The sequence below is a fragment of the Nyctibius grandis genome, chromosome 30 (assembly GCF_013368605.1).
Source record: "Nyctibius grandis isolate bNycGra1 chromosome 30, bNycGra1.pri, whole genome shotgun sequence".
Taxonomy (NCBI): Eukaryota; Metazoa; Chordata; class Aves; order Nyctibiiformes; family Nyctibiidae; genus Nyctibius; species Nyctibius grandis.
The window spans coordinates 3,448,923-3,465,260 of record NC_090687.1 but is presented as its reverse complement, the minus strand read 5'-3'; the positions used below and the strand labels follow the sequence as shown (position 1 = coordinate 3,465,260).

Sequence of the window (16,338 nt, the reverse complement as noted above, 5' to 3'; positions counted from 1 at the left end):
ATAGCATTTTGCTGCCTCTGTCTTGCTGAGTTGCACATCTCAGCCACATACTCATGGAAGCTTGGTGTCCATAACCCTAACAACTGAGGGTCCTGATCCCTCATCAGACCTGCTGGAACAGCTCTCCCATCCCATGTCACTGCAGGTGGTCTCCCCACAGGCATGATAGTGCTAGCACTGCTCTCCAGCTTGGTTTATCATCAGCTCACTTGGTAACTCCTGCTCCCTGAAAATGTCATGTCAGTTATGCACCTTTCCACAGGCAGATCCACATCCTTCATTTTCACAGGCCTAAAAATGTCTATTAGTACAAAATTGATCTCGGTCATGTTTTCCAAGAAAATTCCCTACCTGCCAAGCTACTCACTAGTGCTCAAATGTGCTTATTTCATTATGAAGACTGTCCAAAGGTCTTTGTTTCAAAGAACAAATAACACATCAGGTGTTCCAAGGAATAGAAACAAGGCTCTATTGATCCTACATCCAGCCCTGCCCCGGTACTTCAACTTAAAGGACACGTAGCTTACCTCCATAGGTGTGCTGACAGCGCTGTAAAAGCGAACTGCGCACGAGATGTCTGGTATCAGGTTAAAGAACAGTGGCCATTCTTCAATATTACATCAGTTTCAGCTTCACATCACTTACCTACTGTAATGAAACCAGATCAATATTAATGAAGTGACATGAGTGAAGTTCTGCTTTCAGTACACAGCCTACTTATGAATCCAGCTTAAGCTTCAGAATCTTCATTATTCATGCTTATTAGGAAGGAAAACACACTAGTTACTGCTGCTCAGGATGGCACAAAGCCTCACAACCTTCAGATGAAAGTCTCCTTCCTGGAACAAGGCCCATCAAGGGCCCAGGCCAGGGCAGGATCTCAGGTTCCTCTGTTGGTGAGACTAAGCTATCTGTTTTGAGAAGCAGCCTTAAATTACAAATTTCATCAGAAGCTTGATCCCAGAGGAGTCTTGATTGGAGCAATGCAATATTCAGTCTTGATAATTCTACATTAAACTATTTAATGCCCATCACTAAACTATAATTTACCTTTAACAGGGTTTAAACTTGCCTGAGCTGGGCTAAGAGCAGCATCAGGGAGCTCTAGCTATAAATTGGCATCCGCTGCTCTCACCAAGCTGCCTTCCTGTGCAAACATATGGCGCTGACCCCTATACATCTAATAGCCCCGGTCATGTTTTGTTCATACCAAACATAGCATTTCCATTGCAAAGCCCTAAACGCTCTGAATAGTCTGTTTCCTCTCATTTTTGACCTTGGAGGTCTCAACTTTTTCTTTCAGAGGTGCAGGGCTGGGAGACCTCAATGCACCGGTTGTGCACAGTCACTACACAAAAACGATAGAAGGAGAAGTTTCACATCAGGATTTTTTTTGTTGCTGCACAGTTATTTATTACCAAGAAATGCTCACTGTTATTAGGCTCCAGACAGCAATTGCACCTGATTTTAGACATCTTTATGTCCATGCTACTTCCACCATCTTCTCCTGTCTTCTCCTGCCACTAGGCATGAATATGATGAGCCTGCTCCTTAGATCAATGTGCCTGGGACCCACAGGGCAGATGGAAAAGGTACAGATGATAGATGTAGAACAAGGGGTAAGAGAGAGGCAGGAAAAACGTCACAAAGGACAAGGAGGGACAGGTATGACGGCAAAGCCAAAGAGGAGATGGGTAGCTCAAAAGAGCCAAGAGCTGAGCAGGACACGGCATATTCTTACTGTTTGTGGCTAAAAGCCTTGGTTGTTATTTGAGGCAGATAAACCCGGGTCCAGGATGCCAGCTTTTCTTGTAGAAAACTGAAAGACTATTTAAAGTGAATTCAGCATTAAAAAAATATAGACACTGTTTTGGCAGTGTGGGCATTTTAGGAGGGTCACCTGACAAAGAGGAGGCCTTGAAAAAAAATTTATTCTCAAATAATCACCCTGCAGGCATTTCCCCTGGGTCCATCCCACAGCTCTTCTACCATCCTCCCACCCTTGACTGTCTACAGTAAGATTTATGCAACCAGCCCCTCAGTGCTTCACTGTAAAGCATATTATCATTTTTTTTTCTATTCAAAGAAGATCATCAGAAGAACTGTACATTTTAAACATGGTCGAAATGATCCATAAAAAAAAAGAATACCCACTGTTTTTTCTTGGTCGCAAGTGCCACAGAGGGAAAGTGGTGCTGGATTTGCAGGCAACTTTCAAATGTCTCTAAATTCAGTGCTACAAAAAGGTCTATTGCACAAGCTCAGCTGGAGAGGGCAAGGCACAGACGGCAGACAAGGTCACTCTGACAACGGGGAACATGCTTTATATGCTGAGCAGCACGGGGCTGGAAGAAGGCAGACAACAAGGGCTTGACGCATTTGAAGTGTCACTCAAAGTTGAGTCAAGGTTTCTCCTTGTAGATGTACCTGACAGCTGCAGTCACCTTCCTATTTCATGTCAGCATTAATTTCAACTCCAGGTCTTGCAATTCTTACTGTAATTTATTCAGATCATAGTGATTCACTACACAAAAACAGGTGAAAAAAAATCCCCACTGATAAAGCACCATGGTTACAGGTCTGAGATCCAGCCTCGCTATATTGAAAGCAATGGGAATTTCATTCCTCTCTTCAGGCAAACCCTTGCCCACTAGGAAACTCCAAAGTTACAGGTCTCAGGTCTGTCCTCATTTACCTCTGCTAAAATCCAGACTGATGTTTGGCTTTAACAAGCTTCAGATTACCTCTTAAGTAACCAGCTCCTCTGCTTTCAAGATAAGCACAATGATAACCGTAAATTCAGTCCCGTGTTTAGCACTACAGCCAGTGAAAATTAGAGAGTGGAAAAGGAAAGCAAAATAAAGTGATAGTTTATAATACTTTTTGTTTCCTCCAGTGCACAGGTGAATTGGAAACATTTCTTATATAAATTACAGTGAGATTAGTTATGAAAAATCTTCTCTGTTACTCTTAAATTGCATCTTTCAATAAATGTTCCATTTCCTACAGCTAATCCTGGATTTATGAAAAAAAAACAAACAAACAAAAAAACAAAACAAAACAAAACCCAAAACCTATGACAAAAAAAGCCAACCCTGTCCAACACTGCCAGAGATGCAAAATGAAGTATTTCAGACTGTATATGCACCCAAATAGCCTTTCAGTTACTGTGCATATTATCTTTTCCCCCCAAAACATAGGCAGGGATTGCTGCTCACTTGTTGTTCGGACAGTTTTATACTGTAAGGTATTTGAGGACAAATACATTTATTTTTAACAAAAAAAGTTACAATGTGCATTTTTATTTTAGTTGCCTTAAAATGGGGTTTGCTCTTGTCAGAATAACTTTCCTACACTTTGCTTCAGCAGAAAGTATTTCCTGAATGTGGAGTTTTGTAGTGAAGATTAAGGAATGCCTGAGATTCGGCTCTGATTTAAACAACCATTGATTTTGTGTTCTTTGTGCCAGAAGATCACCTTTTTCAATCCTTCTTTCCGTCCCAGAGCAGCCCATGAACCATACCGCTCTCTCCCCATCCGCCTGCTCCCTGGGGCGTGGGGATGCAATCCTTCTGCCAGAAGCTCTGACTCCAGATCCTCACAAGTTTACCAGGTTTCCAAGTCTCTCTGGCAAGAAATGAACAACAGCTTCACCTGTGCCAAATTCCAACTTCCCAAACACCTCCACAGCAGGACCAAACATGCTACGAGCCATCATTCCTCGCTTTCAGGAGAGACAGAAAAACAGCAACTCAATTTACAAAGGCAACACAACAAAGACGCTCAGCTCCAGGCTCCCCTCACTCCCACGCCCACTCCTCCAGAGGCCTCAGCTACTGACCCTAACTTACACAAACAAGTGGCAGCAATCCATCTGAGCCAGAGGGCTCCAAGTAACACTGGTTTTCCTTTAAAAAACCTTTTTATTTATAAGGGACTCTCCTGCAACAGGCACTATAAGGTCAGTATGGAAGGGGGCAGCCCAGAAGCTCCAATAGAAGAGAAGGATGGTGAGATGGGACTCAAGAAGGGGGAAAAGTGAAAGGAGAAAATGGAAACTGTGTGGGAAAACTTATTTTCATAGTTAGGCAGAATCGCTGAATCACAGACCACCACAGTGGGGACAGGGGCTCTGGAGGTCTCTAGTCCAGTCCCTTGTTCACAGCATGTCCATTAGACCAGGCTGGATCAGGCTGCTTAGTTCCTTGTCCAGTTGAGTTCTGAATACCTCCAAGGATGGAGGTCCCAGTACCGCTCTTGGCCCCTGTCCCAGTGTTTGAACACCCCTCAGGGTGAAAAAGCTTTTCCTTATAGCTAGGTTGGCGATCTTGACTTCCACCCCTGGTCAGCCAGTTTATGAAAGCAAGGCACCTCTGAGGAAGGGTGCTCCCTCTGACATGTGTGGTCTTGTTTACTCTCCTGCATTTTATATAACTCATTTTATGCTTCTTTTTTGGCTCTGTTCTTATGCAATAGCTCTGTTACTGTCAGGTTTTCCAATTATAACAACTCTAAATTTGATTTAAACCTGATAATTACACTGTGATGTAGAAAAGGCCTTAATTAACCCTACTGAAGCCAATAGGTGTGAGGCATGCTCTTTAGGACCTTAAAAATTTGTCATTTAATTGCATTCAACACTGAGAAAGGTGCAAGGAGATGGAGAAGCAAATATGTAGCTAATTCAAGCCACCAGTACTAGCAGGAAAGGACTTCTTGATAACTCCAATCTCATATAACCCATCCAGACCAGGATTTTCTGCTGCTTTCCACCACAAGAGGAGTATGAATATACCAGATGCACAAGAAGACTCAGTTGGTCACTGGTATTGCTACAAAAGTTTGTCATGTCCTTTGGCTGTTAGAAATCCTTAATCATGATCTGCACAGGGGGTATGTTTGTGTTCCCCTTTCACTGTCAAGGCATTTCCAGCTGCATTCGCTACCCATCAGGACAATTCCAGTCTACAGGGGTACATCTTCCTCTCTTGCCATCAGTCTTGCCAAACTAAAATTTAGCCATAGAAAAAAAAAAAGCATTGAGATCTCTCCTGCCTGGCAGCAGCCAGGAGAAAAATATGGGAAACTATTCAGGAGGGGTAGTCTGGCATCCCATGCAGCTGGCATTTCCAGCCACCTAAAATAGCTGGTCAGCCCCGTAACACAGTCTATAGCTTAGGGAGGGAAAGAAAAGTCCTTAACACACCAAGCTGTATAAAAAATATCCTATAATGTCACCACAGGATCAATGATGTCATTCTGTGCTGCTCTTCTGATTCTGTCTTGCCTGTTTATTCATCCCCTAATTCATTGGGTAACCGTGCAGAGCTACCAGGAGACTAAAGCGTGTGGGTCCAAGGTGGAGGCAGGTCTTCAGACTTCACAGGGATGATCAAGGGCAGGTGCTGCGGCAACCTGCAAGCCAGCCTTTATCCTTATGCATTCTTACTGGACCTTGTCACAGTCAATAGGCCAGTAGCTTTCTTCCCTTCCTGTCCTTCCCCAGCACCAAACCCTTGGTTCTCGCAGAGCTGTAGGACTTTGGGCAAGAACACTGATCTGCCAGTGACTATCACACCGACGATAGCTAACGAATGCTTAGTTGGCACCAGGCAGGAACTGGTCCTGAATCTATGTGCCTTATTCTCAAACACTTTGTTCTTGGTCATGAGAAGCAGAAGGTTTTATACAGACATGAGAAGCAAATCAGCCTATGGGGAAATGCAGTTATGGGAAACAGGCTTAAAACTGTCCCAAAATAGGCCTAAAATTGTCTTATAAGCCTTTAAGCCCAGTCCAGAGGAAAAAGTGTGTGTTTGTCTTTCTTTAGGGCTTCACAACACCCAGCTCTAAATGTCACTAGCACGCAGAGGAACAGGAGTGACCATAATGCTCAGAAAATACCCCCATTCGCTACATCAAGCTCTTCCAGCAACACATCAAGCAGCTCTTCACTTTCATCAGAACCGACCAGCCAGATCTCCATGATTCAGGATCAAACCCTGCTGGACATTGCCTCCATCACTAGATTGGCCCCAGGAGAATCACCAAACCCTCAACCATTTGAGCACACAGATAAATATTTAGCAATATTTTGTTCCAGCCCACTTGGAGAAAGGACTATTCCAGCATCTTGCCCAGCCAGCCCCAGGCTCAGTCTAACACCCAGCTCAGCCAAGCCACAGCAATACTCTGACTCCTCTTCAGTCAGTCCAGGGATCAGTGCAGCTTCCTTCTGTACCTTTTGTCCTCACACAGCACAAAATGTACGAGCTTCAGCATCAGATCACACACTGACCCCAACCAGGAAAAGCACAAGGTCTCTAGCAGCAATGACTCCTGAAGATAGTTCCCAGTCTCCCAGCTACTCCAAAACTGGATTAAAGAATACAGGAAAGGGTTTTGAATCAGCTCTAGGAGATCCTGATCATGACAGGTACGTATGCAGTCCATACACGTTTAAGTCCTCAAATGACTCAATTTGGTATAAGGTTATTAAAAGCCCCTCATAAAAAAAAAATTACATATCTTCTATGATTTAGATGATCCCAGTGTTTGTTTTCCAGTAACTACCCTGTGCTCCCACTAAACCCTGTTATCTAAGAAGCAAAATACCATATTTTCCATACATTCATTTAGCTCTCCAGACCTGATTACAGATCGCCCCAGACCAGGTTGTCAACCCCAGCTCCTCCAACAGGGCATGGTTTCAAGATGCCTCATTTCCTTCCGAATGAGAAAGCACATCTCTCCCTATACTAGCAGAGAGAAACTCTGCTGTTACTACGAAGCCTGACAGATAAGAGCTGGGGATGGTATTCAGTGACATGGCTGGTATCTCCCTTCCCAAACCTCAGGCTCTGTGGTCTGACCTCAGGCAAGCTGGGTTGATTTCACTCCTCTGAGCCTCTGAACTCCACATTGTGTCTGCCACTTCTTTCCTTGGCAGGAGATTTGTAACTGCGAAGGAATTCCAAGCCATGGAGAAAGAACTAGAGGATGTAAAAGAAGAACTGAAATGCTTGAAGTGGAAAGTGAGACACATTGGTGAGACTGTGCAGCCCCAGGCCGAAGACAGCAAGCGTTACAACGGCTATACCCTGACGGAGCTCAAGGCAATGGTGCAGTTTGAAGACGACCCTTACAAGGCTGCACACAAGATCCTAACCGCGCTCTTCAGCGACGTCTACTTACTACAGCACTCGGTCACTGAACAGGCCTGCAACTCCCGATCTCTGCCCAAGCCCAAAATAGACCCAGAGCTGTACACGGTGTACTGCGACATTCTGAAAAGTATATTCCCTGGAATCAGCAGCCATACCTTGAGGGAAGAGGCAGAACATGTGAAGAAGAGCACCCAGAAAGAAGTGCAATAACACCAGAGCCCACAAGATGTTCTGCAAAGCGAGAAGCCTCTGATGATTTTAGAGGACTGAACTGTGGTAGGTACCACTGGTTGAGTCTATCCCTTTTAGGTATGAATCATCTGTAAAGATATTGGTGAGCTCTGAGCCCTTCGTGCCACTTGGCCCATGAGACAGGGTAAGAAGGCATACTGCATACTTCCCACATCTTAGAAAAAAATTGCCCCCTTAGTGTCTCTTTCAATATATGGACGTTTTCTTGTTTCCAGCAACTACAAATGCTGCCAAAAGAATCCAGAGAAGGCATTGTATGTCCAAGCAAGGGCCTTCCCCCAGCCCCAAACAGACCAACCAACCAGCATCTGGGTAGTTTCTATTTTCTAGAGTATATCATTCATTAAATGACATTACTTGTTAGAAAATTGTGCCTGCTCTTTTTTTTTTTTTTTTTTTTTTTTTCCTAAAAATGCTTTTCACATCAAATCAATCAACAACCATAACTTAAAGCACACACTGGGATGAGACCTGGGCATGCAGCAAACCACCCTCCTCTGCCCATCTGCATCCTGGGTTACAGGGGAAGAAAACCAGGGCACAGAGGTCGGCAGCTGCGGTGCACCCAGGCAGGTCTCCATTCTAGGTAACTGGGGGCCAGGGCATAACAGTGTGCAACATGCCCCAAAGTCACCAACCTAGCAGTGAAACAGGTGAAGGTCTGTGACCTCCATCTCTCCCAACCTCCGATGACTCAGCTGACAGAGAGTTCACATGTGCTTCGCCTTCCCATGGCAATGATGCTGAAAGGCTGGCCCCACACAAAGGCCCCACAAACTGACCGCTGCTATGGAGCCTGCCCCAAGGGAAGGAGGCTGCTGGTGATGGAGGGGACAGAGGAAAAGGGCCCTGGAGGTCCCTTCTTCCTGTCTGAGACCCAGCAAAGCGCAATGGATGAACAACAGTTTGTCCATCAGGTTCTGCTGGCCATATAGCCCGTTTAGTAAAGATCTGCTGAGGGTGGAGGGATGTCCTTGTGCCATTTTGCTCAGTACCAATGGAAGATACTGGCTCCCTACTCTACTGGTTCACCCACTCCCTTCCAGGTCATTGACACTTCTTGGCAATAGCCACATCCCCAGTCTCAATGAGACAAATACATCAAAACCCAAAAAACGTCTGCCCTGTGCACTGCTGCTCCCTGCCAGGCCACTGCGGATGGCAAGGTGAGCAAAAGCTAACCTGTGAGTTCAGCCTACCTTTCCCTCCGCTGGGATATAATCCACTGCTTAAGCTTATTCTAAAAACAGAGAGGAGGAAAAAAAACACACTTACAAAAAAAAAGGAAAGCAGATCATTCCTCACGTCACCACAGCTCCAGACATCTTCGGAGGATGGGAGGGGGCAGTACACTCCAAGGACACACTCGGTGCCTTCTGGGCTCTTCTCCATAAGGATGTTCTGATGTTTGTATGAGAGATCCTACCTGTCTTTCAGCATGATGTGTCTATACTGTTCTCTGCTGGGCTTACAAATACATTTTTTTAAGCTCCTTGTTATTAGCAATTTATTTTACTTACAGGCTGACGTGCAGACACAGGCACAGCACTTCACCACATAGCCTCTCTGTACCACACGACAGCCAAGATCTGCAGCCACATCTGGCAAATAACCAGGTATCTCCGGCAATACACAGGGCTGGGCGCAGTGCATGGCCTCGGGCAGTGACAGCACCAGAGCAAGGGACTGGGAAAAGGATGCGACCCCACGCAGCCAGGTCAGTGTAGGATGGATGGAGCCGCTGCGGCGTCCCCTCAGAGCAAACCACACCCCCCGGTGAGCACCGCGGCAGATTATGACAAATCGTCTGTGAGGCTCTGTGCACCGTGGAGGGGATGTTTGTGTCGCACACGAGCATCCCCTCCTGCAAGCATTTCTGGTCTGATTTCACAGCTCTTTTTTGTAGGAAAATGTGTCCTTTGGTTCCGATGGGTGGGAACAGGCTGGCCCTCCTCTCACAGAACTCATGTAAGGCATTGTTCCAGACTTGCTATTCCATGACATACCAGACTCCCAACTCTCAGAGGTTTCTCTTCAGAGCTTTCCATAATCTCCAGTGGACACAGAACTGAGGAAAATGCAACGTAGGTATTAGCAACATCAAACTCCATATGTTGTATTGCCTGCCCTCTCTGCCTGTGAAATCTTGATACAGTTGTTCCCATAAGAACAGGCTCTGTGGCTTCTCACCTTCATGAGGCCAGACAATACGCTCAGATTATCTCTTTTAGCCTTGTTCTCCTCATACCTACTAGTAACAAGGTCCAGCACAGGCCTAGGAATTATTTCTATTAGCCTTGCATCATCAAGGCCGGTTCTGTCAGATGTCATCAGTTCCAGGTCCCTTCCAGGTTTCAGTGCCCTCTTCTGGATCAGTTGTGGCATGAAACCCTTCTGCCCATTTTAGAGATGCGCAATAGGTCTTTTACCTTGATAGTCAGGGCATAGCCACTACATTTGTCCTTTACAGACTCCTTGCTTCCTTTTCTGTGCTGCATTTGTACCTTGAAGGCAGCTCTGCCTCTGTGAAGATGGTTTGCTCTTCAGTTACTACATTATCTGCACCTTTATGACCATCTCCAGTGCTTGAGCCACCTTCCCCGATTTCTCTACAAAGAGAAAAATCCACTAATTTTCTACTCATCTCCCTGAGCGCTCTCTGTTGTTTATATTCCTGCACATTACCAAGTCCTTGCATCCTTTTACAAGCCTTGGCCTTCATTGCTAGCTTTGCTCACCTACGTTTGCTGGGGAGAGAAACACAGCTGTCTCCCCACAATTCTGAAGAGCTTTTCTGTGTCTGGTCTATTTTTTCGATAGTCACCCACTCCTAACACAACGGGGGGGTGCGGGCTGAACACCTACACTTGCAGAAAGAGCCCTTCTCCTTGGAGGGTAACAAAACTGAGTCAGCATAGCAGACTAAGACAGCACTACCTTAAACACACGGGCCTGAACGCAATTTTTTTGCTTTCATTTTTAGCATCCTGCGCTCGCCACAAATGCGTCCTGTTACAAGCATGCTCTGCCTTAAGACTTCAGGTCTTGCTGCATGGTATTCAGACAGAAAGGCAATTACACAGTCCCATTATTCTGACAGTTAAAAAGATTCAGCCATTGTTCTTCTTGGACAATTCACACTGATTTGCACCATGCCTGCATTGCTCCTTAGCCTAAATAAGCCTTCTCTCCAAAATGTTATCACCTTCACTTGTACAGAGACAGAGAAGGCAATCAGACACATAGTGAAAAATTAGTCTACAAATCCACGTTGCATTCCATGTATTCTCCACTAAACTATATAACTCTATTTTTTTCCTTGAACACGTACTTGCAAGTCTGAAGACCCAATACCAGACCAAACGATTTCTTCCTTCCTTTAACTCTAGGCATTACGTTTGCGATTCTCCAGTCACACCCAGCTCCAGAGGTTCATCAGTATTACACTTACCCAAGTAACAAGCACTCTGGTATGCATTCATCCCTGCACGTAACCTGAAGAGCTAAGAGCCACGGCACAGGTTCTCTTCCCCTGTGTCATCTCTGGGAGCAGATGTCAAGTCAGAAGTGTGAGGACATGAATACTTTTTCCAGCCTCAGGCGATCTGTAGTTTGTACTGATTGATTGTGTTAAATAAACAACCTATTAATATTCACCGTGCTGTGGCTCGGTAGGCTTCAGTTGGCAGAACAGATCCTACAGCAGGTAAGTTATGTTAAACAGAGGGTCCTGATCCATCCTGGTCATAGAATCACAGAATAATTCAGGATGGAAAGAGCCTCTGGAGGTCAACTGGTCCAACCCCTCTGATCAGGCAGCATTCTAGTGAAAGAAATAGAATAATAAAATCTGTGCTGCAAAACCTAAACCATTACAATACAACAAATGTCTGACAACAACAACAACAAAAAGAAAAGCCATTCAAACAACTTGCAGATCAGATCCACCGTCGGAAAACTTGAGTTTCCTCTCCCAGAAGCACTGAGCTGGGAGATCATCCAGACAGGAGCTCTCCACAGGCTAATCAGCCTGTAGAAACTTAATTTACATCTGCATCAGTGGATAAAGAAGATAAATGGCAAAGTTTCTGTGGCAGTGTTTTGGAGGGCCCTTTACTATGGTTAGATCTACATGCATTGCCAATTCATTTTTCAGACTTATTAATATCTCTAATGCATAATTGCAGTCACAATCAGTCACCGAATCATACATTTTATGACCTCACGTTTACCCCTTCGTACTGCTAATAATAATATCCCTGCGTAACGCAAATGCTTTCCGCAAAACAAGTCCACCAGCCCTTCTGGTGGACTTATGGCTTAAAATATAGCAGAACTAGTTTTAGGCAACTGTCAACACCTTTGTATTAATTGTTAGCATCATCTGTACTGAAATTGAGTCACAAGGGTTTGGGCAATGCCATTAATTACCATTAATGCCTTCTCCATCCTTCCTACATGAACGCCTGCTTCTCCTGAGGTGTTCTCTGTACATTTATATACCTAGTTCCTCTTGACTTTAGTAATTTTCACATTAAATCTACAATCTTTGTTTCCCAAGGTGAAACTGCCTCCAGAGACCCTTTTCCATTTCTTATGTCCATATGCTTCTATAGGTGGTTACTTTTTCACTATGAGCTGGAGCCCTCCCCTATAGACCTCTCTTTCCCTTGGAGTTTGACAGGCAAATGAGTGCCCAACAAGTTGTCCCCTGAACCCTTAGCCTCAAACCACAAGCAGATGACCAAGGTGCAGATCTCCCTAGGGCCTTAATGCTACTCCCCCAGGAAGAAAAGTGACACTGGGGGCTCCCAAAGGACTTCAGACAGAATACGCAAGGACAGAACATGCACTGATCTACCCATGTTCTGTACTGAGAAATGCAGATCTTAGCTTCTTGCAAATTTATTGTGAAGAGGATCTTTTCTCAGTGCCCCAAAGAGAGTGATTAAAATACACATCAATGTCTTTCTGGGTCAGTGGGTTTTGATCAGATCTCCTGTTTTTTGTTAATATTCAGATACGTTACCATCCCAGAGAAATGAATAGGAGTTATTTCATTTCTCTAACAATATTAAACATAATGAAAAGCCTTACTGTCATCCCACATCCTTCTCCATGAATTCTGGCCACAGACAGATCTCGTGTTGGTAATGGAAATGTCAGTTTGATTCATCTGTTCACCAACTATTCCTGACCAAACAATTTCCAGTATGCAGCAAGCCCTCCGAAAACGTTCCTCTGGAAACAAGCCAGAACCAATATTCATTGTAGATTAGTTTTTACCACTGTTTAGGCTTATACCATTTCAGGTAGCTTTGCTACTTACTCTATTTTTAGCAGTGCCTCCAGCAGACCAGGGAAGAGGCAGATCATAAGACTTCTGCTAATCTGCAAATCTGAAATTATAGTTGAGAGACTGCATTTATTATTATACAGCTAGATGACGACAGCAGAGATGACCTTTCTGCAATGCCAGAAGTCTAATCCACGCTAATCTAGGCCTTTAATCAGTGGGGGAAAGTACACGTTATTATGTGTCAAAGGAAAACTTCTTCCCTATTAGGACAGTCAAGTGTTCAGACAGATTGCCCAGAGAGGCTGTGCAGCCTCCATCCCTAGAGGTTCTCCAGGCCAAACTGGATGAAGCCCCGTGTAACCTGGACTGACTTTTGTAAGGTAAAAACAGTGTGTAATGGCAGAGAGCAGACAGGAATATCTGTGATGAATGGGAGCGCAGAGCCACGACTAACAGGCAAGAACAGCCCCAGCAGTGTTTTACACTTGCTAAGCCCCACTTGTAAGCAAGCGGGGCTGACAGTCGTCGGTGTCTCAGCTCAGCTCCCTGTGCCGGCTGACTCATCTCCCTGCCAGCCCCTCTGAACACTCAGTAAAGCTGCTGTGCTGCTGCCGCCCCAGTCCTCGCCCTTTTGATGAAGGATGAAAGCTCTCTCTTGCTCAAGATGAAAGTTCTTTCCCCAGCTTGTTACAGACAGAAACAGCTATGCTGGCAGCCACCTTATGCTGCCATCAGGCAGAAGAGAAATCTTAGTGAAAGTGATAAAAGGGCTCAAGTGCTCCCAGTTCATTATCTTTACCACAGGGACCATCTCTTCTCCTGAGCACAATGCTCCCCTTGGGCGAAGAGTCATTTCCCTGAGAAACCTTCACAGCCATAGCAGCTGCTTCTCTATTCCCCTGCCCTTACGCCTACCACACTTGCTTTCCATCTGAGCCTGCGACCAACATCTGTTCCAGCTCCAGCTGTACAGACTGGGATACAGATTGGAGATCAGTTCAGTCCATAATACTCAGCGGGGCTGACACTCTAAGGAGGCAGCAGCTGAGAACCAGGCTCCTCCTGGCCCTTACAATGGCTCTGAGATGCAGCATCCAGACCTAAAGCTTCTCTCTAGCACTGCACCCACCCCCTGCCTCCTCCAGGGCCAGAAGATTTTCAGGTAGCAGCTGGCTGCTTTGCTGACAAGATGGAGACTTGGCTATTTCTAAGTTCCTTTGGCGTTCTCTGACATTCACCTCCACGTGCTTAGCCCAGCATGATGAGCGTGAATGGGCTTCATGGTGGCCCATGAAGCTCCTTCACCAGTTAGATCCAGATAAGCTGAGGAACACAAGCAACTGAGCTCTGGAACAACAGATCACACATGAGTACCAGTAAAGAGTTGAGCACAAGTTAATTGTATCTGTCTGATACATCTCCTTAGGTTTATGGTTCCCCAGAAGGCCCATCCTCTTGGGAAAACTGCACAAAATCTGTGCATGCTGACATTTTTGGAAGACCCACAAGCAACAGAGCAGAGACACACACTAAGAATTTGTGAGTCAAGTTGATTTCAGACACACCAGAGAGACCTTGAGCGAGTTGAAAGCTAAAGGCAGGATTTCACTGCGGTCTCACTGCATAATTGGGACCTTCCAGAAATAAACAGCATACCTGGGGAAGGCTGCTAGCACATCGCGAGGGGGCAGTTTTCCTCTCCTAATTAAAGCCAAAGCAATGAGCTATGGGTGAAGGACTGTGCAGTGTTGGAAGCAATAGTCCAGGCTGGGAAACTCCTACCCTGCTGATCTCACTGGGATGGCCAATCCTCTCCTTCAACCAGGAGCTAAGAATGGGAACACTACAGAGCCCTCAGACAGAAGGTCCATAGCCTTGTTTTCTCCTTTTCCAGTAATTTCTAGGTCAGTAAGAAATAAGTCACAAATTGCAAATGTTTCCTTTTATGCCTAGATCTCAACACTGCAGCACTTCGCAGGGTCCTGAGCCAGGGGGACTGGAGCTGATGCTATTGGACAAGGGTGGAAAATTGATCTCTTCCCAGCAAGATTTAGAGGCCAGTCGGACAGGAAATTACTCCAGCTGGGCACTCTGTCCCCATCTCTCAGCTCCTCCTGCAGCTAGGAGATTCACTCTATAATTGCTTTCTTAGTCCACATTTTATCCTCAGCTGACAGAATTCCATTAGGGTGATACAAGCTGCGTGACAAAGGGGTGTTTGTGTCTCACAGGGGCTGTAAGTCATTTCTCGGCAAACAAGCAAATAGTCACAGAAATGGGCAAAGAGACCACCGAGCCAGGAACCCCCCTTCTTGTGCTCTGAACACCAGGACCTCAGCACTCTAATGGAAGCAAACCTTCTTCCAGCATGTTACGCTCCTCTCTGCTCTTCAGAGGAGACAAGTCAGTGCACATTTCCAAAATGAACATTTATCTCTGCAGCGTTTCTGAATGGACAATAATCAAGCAGGCAGACATGCACCACTGGCACCCCTAGAAACAAGGGCCCCATGCAAACAGGAGCCACAGATCACAGACAGCAAGTCACCTACATATGGGAAACTAGATGAAATCAAACTAATGTTGTAATACATCTGAGCACATACAACAGGCTGGTCACACCTGCAAAAGAGTCTCCACATTTTTTGAAGAATATTGGAAGAGATTTTGCTACTTCAGTGACTCTTACCAGAAAAGTGGCTCCTGTTAGAGCTCAGCCTCCTGTATCAGCAGCCCCAGAGCATGGAGGCCAGCCTGAGGCACCCCTAATACAATGCATCTGCTCACACCAGTGCTGGTTGGGACTCTAATCCCTTGCTATATTCCCCAGGCCAGTACAGATGTGCACCCAACAGTGAGGATTGCCTAAGCAGACAGCAGGAGGAAATGGGAAATGCATTCTGTTATCTTGATCCAGCCCCTTTAAAGCAAGTCACTACAGGTAAAGGTGAGCAGCTATGACATAAAGGTTTCTGAGTAGCCCAGAAATTGGAAGTGGGCTAAAGTTTAATAATTTAACATCAAAGGCTTCAGCAAGAATCCATATTAATCATTCATTTGTCTTTGTCATGCTTTTGACAATGTCAAATGCTGTGTTACTCCACACATTCTTGCTGGATTACTCTTGCTGAAACCGTGCCTGACATCGACTGAAGTCACAGACGATAGAGAGAACTATGACCCATTTGAGCTTGACCAAGTATTTTGCAATCATTTACAAAACCTGGAGTTACCGCAAAGGATTAGGGCTGAAAAATCATTAGTCCATCGCATAGGACTTGAGATGCTCCAGACAGATACAGAGAAGACAGATGAGCATAGAAAATCCTCTCCGCCCTCATACTTTTTCTGATCAATAAGAAGGATGCTGTTCTGTGCCAGGAAACATGACAGATTTCATTTCTCTTCACATTCAATGCAATTTTCTCAGAAGAACAGACAATGCGACAGGCCTCATCTCATCTACAGATTGCCTACATGACAAATCTGTGATCATGTCTTAAAACCTTGCTACAGCCTCTCCTCTTCCAAACACATACATTTATATCAGTTCTTAGCCCTACCAATAACCCTCCTTTCAGCTCCTCCTCTTTTTCGGTTTGGAGCTGCATGTGATGGTCA

General features: G+C 45.3%; 1 protein-coding gene across 1 annotated transcript in view; it reads left to right on the top strand.

Moving 5' to 3' along the window:
* GSG1L (GSG1 like) overlaps positions 1-7,376 on the top strand; it is a 54,251-nt gene extending 46,875 nt beyond the window's left edge. The window contains exons 7-8 of the mRNA XM_068420049.1: positions 6,259-6,436; positions 6,950-7,376. Of these exons, the coding sequence (XP_068276150.1) occupies positions 6,259-6,436; positions 6,950-7,376 (605 nt within the window). The remainder of the gene's footprint in view (positions 1-6,258; positions 6,437-6,949) is intronic.
* Positions 7,377-16,338: the final 8,962 nt, after the last annotated feature.